General features: G+C 52.4%; 1 protein-coding gene across 1 annotated transcript; it reads right to left on the reverse strand.

Annotated features, from left to right (window-relative positions):
- LOC119114235 (steryl-sulfatase) lies at positions 1-10,158 on the reverse strand. Its single transcript, XM_037238435.1, has 5 exons — positions 10,141-10,158; positions 6,829-7,061; positions 2,746-2,848; positions 1,978-2,071; positions 1-1,646 (listed from the first exon to the last, which is right to left on the reverse strand). The coding sequence occupies exons 2-5, from the start codon at positions 7,046-7,048 to the stop codon at positions 591-593; spliced, it is 1,473 nt and encodes a 490-aa protein (XP_037094330.1). The 5' UTR covers positions 7,049-7,061; positions 10,141-10,158; the 3' UTR covers positions 1-590.
- Between the last annotated feature and the right edge of the window lie 908 nt (positions 10,159-11,066).

Consider the following 11,066-nt stretch of genomic DNA (forward strand, 5'->3'; position numbering starts at 1 on the left):
TCTAGGATAAATTATTTATTTCGTACCGCAAGACCAGCTACTCAGTTGTACACAGCTATGCAATATGTGGCGTCATTACGTTGCGCCGTTCGGAGATTGCGTTGAAAAAAACACGGGGGACGGAACTGAACCCGCAACCGAGCGCATGTTAGGCCGCCATTTCGCCAGCGCCAGGCCAGCTGACAGCAGAACGACCACGCATTGGGTACTCGGAACCGGTGCGTTAAGCGGAGAACGGGGCCGGGCTTGCTCGGAATCGGCAGGGCGCGTCCACACACCCATATGTTGCAGCGTGTTCACGGATACTTGGGGTCGGTGCAGCGACAGAATGGTGGCTGACAGCATGCCTGCAGATGCGGCCGCCACATGTGGTCCCACCAGGTCATCTGGCTTGGCACCCCTTCTAGGCCGGCCTGGTGCTGCTCCACGGCGTTCCGCATGGTCTGCAGCACGCGCCCGTACTGCGCCGTGTCGGGCGAGAGCGGCCTTTCCTCGCTGATGTCCTGCTGGATGTTGTAGACGGCCGGCTGCGGCAGCATCCGTGAATGGTGGCACTCGCAGATAAATGGACAGAGCTGAGTGCCAGGAATCTACGGCGGCCAGTAGAAGTGCACCTTCCATGTGTGCGCCGCGTCCTCCATCCAGCGCGCCGAGTGGATCGTCGCCTTGCAGTAGTGGAAGAGGAAGCGGTGGGGGGAGACGTGCGCGGCACCCGACAGCAACGGCAGCATGTCTCGGCCGTCAATCTCCCGGTTCGGCAGCTCTCTCGACACGTCCAGACCGGCCAGCCGCAAAGCCGTGGGCAGCAGATCCATGCTGGAGACCGGCAAGTCAACCACCGATCCGGCTGGCACGCGCGGCGGGTAGCGCACCATTGTCGGCGTGCGTATGCCACCCTCCATGCCGCCCATACCCTTGCCGCCCTTGAGAGGGCCATTGAAGCCGCCCTGGACGTCACCGTTGATGCCACGCTCCTCCGTGTGGCCGCCGTTGTCGGAGGTGAAGTAGACGAACGTGTTTCGGTCGAGGCCGAGGCGCCGTAGAGTGTGCAGGATCCGCCCGACCGCCCAGTCAAGCTCCAACACGCTGTCGCCGTACAGACCGTGTCGTGACTTACCCCGGAACTCGTCCGCCACCGCCAGCGCCGCGTGCATCTTGCAGAATGAGTGCATGTGAAAGAAGGGACGGCCGGCGCGCGCATGCGCCGCCAGCCGCTCCTCCGTCTCGGCCACGAAGCGCTGTGCTAGGCCCTTGAGCCGCATCGGCTGCTCGACCACCTGCTCGTCCCGCATGATGATTGAACTCAGGATCTTCCCGTTGGCGAAGAAGAGTGCGGTGAGCAGCGCAGCGCCGGTCAGCGCCAGCGAGAGCGCGAGGAGCAGCCGTGAGCGACGACGGAAGAAGAGTGCCGACAGCACTCCACCGGCCATCAGCGCGTAGCAGATGGGGAAGGTGATGGGGTAGGCGGAGGAGTAAAGCATCTCGCCGTCGTCGCCAAAGTCCTTCAGGTTGGTCATGGGGATGCCGTAGAAGGAGTCGAAGCCGTGCGTCAGCGGGTGGTGGCAGTGGTCTCCATAGCGCTGGCAGCTGATGCCCAGGTGCCACTTGCCGACGAGCGAGCTGGTGTAGCCGTGACGACCGAGCACCTGCGGCAAGAGAGGTCCCGGCGTCAGTTCGCTGGGAGACGTGTTCGCGTGACAGCTGTGGGCGGCGGTGAAGTTACTTGGGATAGCGGCAGTGAGGGAGGTCCGGATGGAGGTAGGTGGTGAGTAGTCTTGTACAAATAATAACATCAAGTCCCTCTGTGGCTTAACAATGAAACGAAATGCATCATAGCGGAGAAAACTGATTAAAAGCAGGTTGACGCCGTCGGCCATCGTTCAGGAGCTTGGGCAGGTAGAATAAGCCCATCGGCGGAGGCATCTAAGCCTTGGGTAGCATAATTTCGAATCAGGGCGGACGACGAGCACACCTGACCTTGGGCAGTGTCGTCTCGTTGGGCAGCAGCCCCGACTGAGACGCCGCTATCCGAATGGCGTCCCATTCGTTCTCCTCAGGCGCTAACCCGTACCTGCGGTGTAGAACACAGTCTCCACGGGCAATCAAGCGAATTGTGAGCTATCGGAGAGAGCTGGTCTTAAGACAAGTTGACAGGTCTGCATGTGTGTAAGGCATTTTGTCTCGAGGAATAATGGGGCCGAACAGAGACGCATGCAAGTGTTTTGGACTTCGTTTACTCCGGTTGCGGGTAGGAGTGTAACCGGAATTTCATGATGGCGCTGGGGTTCGGAAAAAAACAGCCCAAAATGGCAACACGGAGAAACGAGTTGGGTGCACCGCTGGTGCGTGGAATTTCTTACGTGAAGCAAGACAAAATACTAGGTTCTCAATCTCCTTACTTAACTATCTACCTGGAATTTTTGAAGGTTAACATAAGGTCACAGGCACATTCATACACGACATGCATGCATAATCTGCCCATGATGCACACCGATAATCTCTTTGATTCATGTCGTGATCTCCGGGGTGAGTGCCCTCTTTGGCAAGAGGGCACTCGCACTCGGGTTACCATGTGCGGACGCACGTGGTTGCAGGTTTGTGTATCACCGGATATGCTGGACCGGTGTCACTGGTAACAGCTAAGATCCTCGTGAAAGCCTTGGCCCTTGGTCCCTGCCCTGGTCGCTGCGAGGAGCCGGTGGGCGGGGCCGAGGCCTGCCCTAAGTCCCGACAAGCTTCGCTGACCTGATGGGAAGTCGGCCGGTGAGGAGGGCAGCACGGCTTGGCGTACAGACGGCGGCTGCCGTGAGACTCTGCTTCAGCACAGCACCCTCGGCAGCTAGTCGGTCTGCAAGGCAAAGTCAGCAGCACTCAGTACTACATTTTGTATAGCGTTGACCAGCTATCACCCTTGATAACTGCCTTGCAGTTTGTCATTAGTTAAGTTTGAGATGTGGCTTAAAACGCGAAAGCAGGAGCAAATCATTTGAATTTTACCATTAATTTTAGTTACAAGTGCAAATGAGCACAACGGCCAATGACGTCTGCAAGAAGTACTATGCTTGAGCTCTAGCATTGAACTGGCAAAGCGACGCTTTTTTATTGTCCGACTTATTTTTTTCACGAAATGTTACCGTGCAAAACCAGTTAGATTGCTTTAAAAAACTTTACATTCCTTAATTTTTAACCGTACACTTTTTATCAATTGTTTCGGGAAGAAATGCTTCGCGGAATAAAAACATTTTTCTAAATACAGGTACTTTTATAAAATAATGTTTCGCTGGCCTTAAGCGAAATCATGCTCTTGTGGACAGATATGTCAGCTATCTTCCTACTACAACTTTCCAAAGCTTTTAAAAAAAATCAGATATCTCTGACTCAGACACGACAAGGAGCTCCTGCATTCTTAAAGTGTCCATGTTCATAGCTATGCAGCCCTTACAAAGCTCACTTTTAGTATTTACAGAGCTCACTGGACTTACATACTTCAACGTGATCCAAGATGAATAATTCTTGACTTAAATGATGATATGTCAGGAAAGGAGGACACTCACATGCACAACCAGAATTTGAATATTTCAATGAAACATGTCATATCATTCTGATGCAAATGGGGTCTCAGTAGGTCACGTGAGGACATTAAAGCTCATATTCGGTCATCCAGGGCCAATTCAGTCAAATTGGCCCTTGGCAATTCAATGGCCAATTGGCAAATTTAATCCAAAACCATCAAAGGACTTTTGTCGTCAGTAACGAAGAGGCTAGATAAACGAGTGAGACGCGTGTGACTACCTCTATATCGGGTTTGTGAAGCTGATGATGTATAATTTCAGGTGGTTTCAGGTAGGTGCATAACACCTGATTTCTGACCACAGAAAAGTACTCTTCTGGGCACGTAGACCAGGTTAGCACCTCATTTTTATGTTGAATGATTCACAAATTTGTCCTAAGTTGACCTTATTTGAGCTCTAGGTCAGCCTCAAATGTTTTTTTGTGTCTGGGATACTTTTGCCCCACGCCCGCACCTGACAAAATAAACTTAATCGAAAGCACATGGAAGAATACAAATTTGTTGTGGGTTACTGGCTAACTAAGTTTGAGCCATGACGTGATCTGACCTTACGTTTGCGGGGAACAGGAATGATAGGAATGGACTCTCCACAGTTTTAACGCTTACATTTGCGCCCTCAATATCCAAATTGACGTGTAAACATATGTTTTCACGGCATCCATCAGTGTGATCTCTTTTGACCTTTCGTGACCTCTGGCAACCTCAAATGTGACCTAAGGTGAAAAATTTGTCGCGTATTTTATATGGTTTGACGAGACCTTCAAGTAGTATTTGTGTTTTTTCTTGTGGCACGTATGGAAGTTGGAAATTCCAGGATAGGTAGCCAATTTAGCCGCCGGGAGGTCGCGGTTGTGTCAGAACCCCCAGCCGGGCGTGGGTTAATAGCACAAATGTATTTTTAGCTGGATATGCATGGTTCGCCTATCCCACCTTGATGAAACTGCATGAAAACAATTTTTCCTTGTGAGAACGTTTATCATATGCTAAAATTGCATGGAGACGTAATCAAATTTATAAAGATCAGTACGTTAGTCTACTTTGCAAGTGACTATTAGTAATTGCAGGCTGTTATGCATGTGCTTGTGGAAATGTCATGCGTTTACTTGGCCTAAAGCCGGGATGGAATATTGCTGCATTTACAAACTCCGCAACCTGTCATGAGCTGACACAGGCCAGCTTGGTCTCTGTCTTCAAAGGTAAAATTTTTATGTCAAGTCACTTTTGCTTGGGCTCTATTGGAATGAAAATGGTGTAAAATCAACAAAAGTGGTACAAGATGTTACTGTTAGAGTTACATGTTATTAAAAGTGCCGGGACGACTGCAAAATTTGACAGTGCCGACTAAGCCCAGAATGACATCATCGGCAAAACCAATGTGGTACATGACTTCTTTCACCCTGTTTCTGTAAAGATGTAGCATAAGAATAGTTGTAAAGGCTGTTGTAAAGTAGCGTTAAGGTTGTTGTAGACATATTTGCATCAGAAGTCGGCAGCTCTTTTGCTGTAGAATGGGATAGAATAACAGCGGATTGCGATGATAGACAAGCCAATTTTTCCTGCTGTTTTGAGAAATGAGCGTTGGCAAAAGGAGTTGAGTGAATAAACAGTGAATATAAACTTTTGACATACAAGATTTACCGCAAGATTACGTATGATTTGCACGTGTGCAGAGCCCGCGAGGGCGGGGTCGTCCCTAGTCTAGTCACCTCGTCAGACGGTTAAAAATCGACTTTACAGCACACACACATAAACACCAATGGATTCGGGGCTAGGCGTGTAATCTCCATGCACTCTGTTCCCGCGGATGACCCCAGCAGCCAGCCGAAGTACATGGATCGCAGCCCAGATAGGCAAGGTACCAGGTCTTACCACCGTCCTCGGCGGGTACGGGATAGGACGGAGGACTCGGAAACCGGCCAACGCTGCCGACAACCAACTCACAAATCGGAGCACAGATCGATGTTATCTTCTGCTATCGGCGGGTTGTGGGGGGGTAGGGGGGGAGTAGGATGTGCCGCTCCGCACCTTTTGCACTCAGCCAGAGGGTGCATACGTGATGTTATGTTGCCTTGATAACCGAGAGCTGCTACGCAGACGCCCGCGGACAGAACCTTACAGCAGGGACGTCACGTGACGGGTAACGGGTTAAATGCCCTCAGTGTATGGAAAGCGTGCGCTTGGCCGCCTCAAAGATTTGGCCGATTAACATCCAGAGGGCACCAAGTAAAACACAGCCCCGTGAGTTGGCCTTATGAGCCAGTGGCAGTGTGAGCCCAGCGTGTGTAACGTGCAGTGGTGGCTAGCTCCACCAGAGCTTATGAGCCCATTGGCCCCGCAGTGGTATCTGTAGAGCAATCTAACACACGGCGAGTCTTTGGTGCTAACAGAGAGCTCCTGTGACGTAGCATCACAGCACCTGAGGTAGCCGCTTCACCAAACACTTCCTTGAGCCTGCCAGGAATGCCCGTTAGGCAGCTGGAGCAGCAGGCTGACCCCAGACGACCTAACGCACTGACCACGCTTCAGGCGGTACAAGTCGGTGCGGTGACCCGTCATGCCGTTCAACAACATTGGTCTGTTAACGATCGCAGAGCCTTTGCGGAAGGTCACACACGGCCGTGCGCACGAGGTGGACGCATGGCTTGTCCGCGATGGATCGGTGCCACGGAGCTGGCGTATTGCCCATGGCCAAAACACCTATTGTTTTTTGTGAGTAGGACATTGCGTGTGTAGTAAAGGGTTGTTTGGAGGGTGTTGCATGGCACTTGGCGGCATTGCGCTACGTGCATCACTATATACGCTCCATACACGTAATCACTACGCAACCACCTAAAATAAGCATAAAATCCAGACCGGGTGAAGTACATCTAGGTGGTCAGCATTTAATGTGACCAAAAATTGTCATTTTTTATCACCAACCACGAGTCCATCATAGGCTAGCAAAATAAATCCTGAACAATGAAACAACAACCACGCTTCACGAGCCCATAGTGGTACGTGCTTTCTGAATATAGTGTATCTGAAACGAATTGTTTTTTTTCCGAAATATCCTACAACACCACACACTAGTGACAGCTGGCGATGATCCGTTCCACATTCCACAGCATATATGGTGACTACAGATGCATTGATTGGCCGGTGCATGTGTGCGTACGCGGATCGTCTGTCGGGATAGCATGGCGACATGGACCAGGTTCTGTAAACAATCAGCACGCGATCAGCCCCGCCGGAGGGCAGCCCCGCAGCCGCGGACAAACCGATGTTCGGCGTGGGGATGCTGGTGTTGCCGAATGGCCCGATGTCGCCATAGCCGAGATCATCGACGAGCAGCACCAGGAAGTTGGGACGGTTGTCGGCGGTGGCGATGGTCGACGCTGTGTAGGAGAGCGTCGCCAGCAGCAGGAGCGGCCAGCGCATGGCGACACCACCGGCCCCGGGCGCACGTGGAAGTGACGAGCTACGCAGCTCACCCGACATGGCTGAGACGGCGCTGGGAAGTTTGAATGGCCGTCAAGAGCGATAGCGCTGCGGTTATTGACTGCATTAAGGGCATATTGTCATGTCAAAGGGCTTCAATTAGACGTGGACGGCAGCTCCTCTGCGCCACGCATCGCTGAGATCTGGTGACCAACTCCCGCAGGGCGGTACGTACAGTGCTGTCACCCGCCAGATGCGTACTGTATTGTAAATAAACCTTAAAGGCAACAGTGCGGTTGGTGGACGTTGCACATTGAAAATTCATCGCTAACCTCGGGCTAGAACAGCGCGGAAATGTTCTAATGACTTAAGCCACCACACGACAAGCTGAAACATTAACGACGACATGGCTTGTTGCACGAAGTTGATGGATAATTCAGCGAGCCCGTCTTTCCATTCATACTCCAGTAGCAGGTGCTAGTCCATTGGGGGGGGGGGGGGGGGATGGGACGAGGGAATATACGCCATATAGAAGTATGCAATTCTGTTTGAGACCATGCATCAGTCGAAGTACCACACCGGATGCTTGGTAGCAATATAACATGTACTTTTAGCGAGATGCAAGATAAATCGGTTGACTGCTGCCTTTATTATAACAAGTCACGATATCTTGCAAACCAGTTTTAGGCGGTGAGCACCCCTTCCCTGGAGGTGCTAGTTCAATCGCTTTTAATGAATTCTATTGATAAATCAAGAATGATGCCAGTCAACATTTTTGGAGCGTGCAAGAGTCTGTTCATGATTTTGATTGGCCTTTATAAGACTTTTTACAAATAAGCTGAATTCAATCACAGCGTGTTCACTCCACACACACATTTAAGTTGACACGGTATTCATCCCACCACTTCTACTCGCCGGCCAGCTTCCGCCTCTTGGCTTGCTCTGGCTGTCAGTCATGGCACCATCAATGTCACTTTTCCCCGTGCTATGCATCTCACCGCACTGTGGTTCGATGTGAATGTGTTGAACAAGACGGCAGCCAGCGCCCTGAACGCGTTGTCTTTGCTCGGGAAGCGGTAGCCATTGGGCAGCACAAGTCAACTGGACGGCTCATCACTCTTCCCAGGGTTTACCATGCCCTTCTGGAAGGTCTCTGGAACGCTTGGTGCAGCCACGTAAGTTGTACCGGATGCCCTAACCCCTGGCCAACCATCCGTCATATGGCATATGTCCTTGGGAGAGGACGATGATCTCGTCAGAGGGGCAGGCGAATTTCTCTCTCTGCGAGTCCGTGATGGACTTAAGGACGTCGTCTTGGTTCGAGCTGGATCCCCTACGTGACCCTGGACGTCGTCTCATGTCCATGTGAATCCGTCGCCCATGTCCATGTCACCGTCGTTAGAGTTAGAGCCGACTGTTCGGTGTTCATGGTCTCTGGACGACTTTGGGAGCCCCATTGTCTCAGGGGTCCTTAAACGGTGCAATATGAGCTCTGCTGATATTTAAAGTCACGACCCTACGGGCCTCGATTCTTCGCATGACCTACAGCCAGTTCTTCGGGCCCTTATGCCCCCCAACCGGGCTTTTGATCGCTCGTTCCAGTGGGCCGCCCCGGCCCTTCTTCTGGTTTCACCGAACACATCCCTCGGTCAGCTCAGGGCTCTTGCGAGCAGAGAACCACCTGTTTGGTGCTGTGGGCCCCTGACAGATAAAGGCCCCCTATCATTGTAAATCACTGGCCCCGGCTGTATAGCTGATTGGGAAGCGGACGGCCCAAGCCAACACGGAGTCGACTGTGCGGTACTGGTGGTGCCTGACCTACATATAGGCCCATATAGATTCTGGGGGTCCCCCTTCGGCGCAGAGGGCCCTCCGACTGTTATTTGAGGGCCCGCTCCCGCAAGTCGGGCCCCCGAATACGACTCCGGCCGGCCCTTCATGCTCTTAGACCCCCCAATGGGGCCCTTGATAGTTGGACCCGGTTATCCCTCTAGGCTCTTTAGGCCTCCTCGAACACTGCCTTTGGCCGACTCGGGGCCTCTTGCCAACACAGGACCCCTGCCATTGGCTGTGGGGGCCTGACAACCGCTGGTGCCCCGACTAATGCAAATCGCTGGCTCCCGCTTGTTCCTGCCTGGGAAATGGGCCTTATGGGCCATGCCGCCACGGAGGTGACTTTACGTTACTGGTTGTGTCTGGCCGACATATAGGCCGTTATCGAATCAGGAGCCCTTCATCAACGCACAGGGCCTCCTGGCTGGTATTGAAGTGCCCGGCCTTGAGGGCCGGGGCCGCTGAATGTCGTCTTCTGCCGGCCTTTCGGGCTCTTAATCCCAGGTTCCGGGGGACCCAGCGGGCCTATCGGAACTTATACCTATACCCACTAACCTCAGCGAGAGGGGCCAGCCACTAAGGGTGCTGAGATGGTCGTCTTTAGAGCTAGCTGGACATGTCGTCTGAAGCAATCTTGTGAAACGATTCCGCGAAGGCTTTTTCACACTTCTTGTTAATGATCCATTGCTCACTTTGACTGTTCGTCATGCTGTAGCGGCTTGTCCTTTCGAAGCCTCAATGTGAAAATGATACCGGTGAGATCTACAGACCAGAGTATCTTCAGCGATACGACCTGACTCCGTAAATCTTTCCAAAGTACACCTGCTCGATACGCGGTTGTTATCGCCTGCCCGCCGGCCCCAGCCTGGTGCTGGTTGCTGCAGCCGCCGTCACGTGGCCAGATGAGATTGAGGCGCCGGGTTCTGGTGTTTCTTTAGGTCGTAAACTTGCGAGTGAGCCTGCTCAAAGGTATTGTAAGCGAATACGCGCACACATACGCGCAACACACGCATACCCGCACGCACGCATTAAATACATACATACACACACATACACACACTCACACACACACACACACACACACACACACACACACACACACACACACACACCACACACACACACACACACACACACACACACACACACACACACACACACCTTATTTAGTTATACCTGGCCCATGGCGTCCCCGTTAGCCCTCATATCGCAAGAAAGGGCAACTTTCTAACGTGATCCCTCCAACCTGAGGGACACACCAGGTCTGCCTCTGTCCGGCAGACCGACAGGGGCACCGAACACCGTGCTGTCCAACTCACGTGAGCGCCGCTGGTGCCGGTGTGCTGCGGACAGACCCAAACAGTATCTCACCGTCGGCCGCTTACCCAGTGACGTCACCACCAAGTGCGCTGTCGCACTCTCTGGCGCCTCCGGACCGCGTGCCGTGTGACGCTCCAGTGCTGGCGCGCAGCCAAGTCCATGTCGGCCCCAATGTGCAGGTAATGTCCCTATCCGTCTATAGGCGTTGAGCGCTTTTTGTTGGACTACGTCCCAGACTGATTCTGGAGGAATATAATAGCTCTCTGATTTTATTTAAGACTTGACGTTACTGTTACGTTATGAACATGCTTGCCGGTTACCTCTAAACCATTACCAGATATAAGGCCCCAGTTATTTCTACGGACGTCGTCAGATTTCAGTTGGTCCTGAGAGTGTCCCGCCGTTTTTTGGCTCTGGGCCTGGCATGCGTCGCAGCCCACACAAATTGTGTGGTATATTGGTGTGACGGGACAAGCACAAGTTTTTCAAGTAACATTGCATCTGCAGTGAAGAATCCATACACTGAAGTCCAAGCCTGTATGAAAGTGAAGCTGGAGCCAAAACTCTGCTATCATTGGGGTTTTTATGACGCACACAGCTGCTGAGGCTATATGGTGCCGCCTGCCTCTCACCCTGGCAGGAAAGGTGGACACCGCGCGGAATCGACCTCTCTCTCTCGCTTCCCAGACGCGCAGTGGTCGAGGAGCCATAGCTCTACGATCGTTTGCAGGCGTAGCAAAAGCCCAAGCTACCAGTCAAAATGACAAAGCATAAGCCGAAACAGAAACCCACTATGTAAGCTGGCACGAAGGCAAAGCTGAAACGACACCTATCCTTAAAAAGCGGCTCAGAACTGAAACTGAACCCCAAGCTATTGGAGGAAGACTGAGGCCTTTCGTAGTCGACCCCAGATTCGTCCCCATGA

This window comes from Pollicipes pollicipes, unplaced genomic scaffold (genome assembly GCF_011947565.3).
Source record: "Pollicipes pollicipes isolate AB1234 unplaced genomic scaffold, Ppol_2.1 Scaffold_7262;HRSCAF=8765_pilon_pilon_pilon, whole genome shotgun sequence".
NCBI classification, from domain to species: Eukaryota; Metazoa; Arthropoda; class Thecostraca; order Pollicipedomorpha; family Pollicipedidae; genus Pollicipes; species Pollicipes pollicipes.

Excerpts from the sequence above, each read along its gene's own strand:
- LOC119114235 (XM_037238435.1), bottom strand. The coding sequence starts at position 7,048 with ATGTCGGGTGAGCTGCGTAGCTCGTCACTTCCACGTGCGCCCGGGGCC. Across the intron at positions 2,849-6,828 it reads CATCCCCACGCCGAACATCG|ACCGACTAGCTGCCGAGGGT; the intron begins GTTTGTCCGCGG and ends TTTGCCTTGCAG. Across the intron at positions 1,647-1,977 it reads ACGAGACGACACTGCCCAAG|GTGCTCGGTCGTCACGGCTA; the intron begins GTCAGGTGTGCT and ends CTCTTGCCGCAG.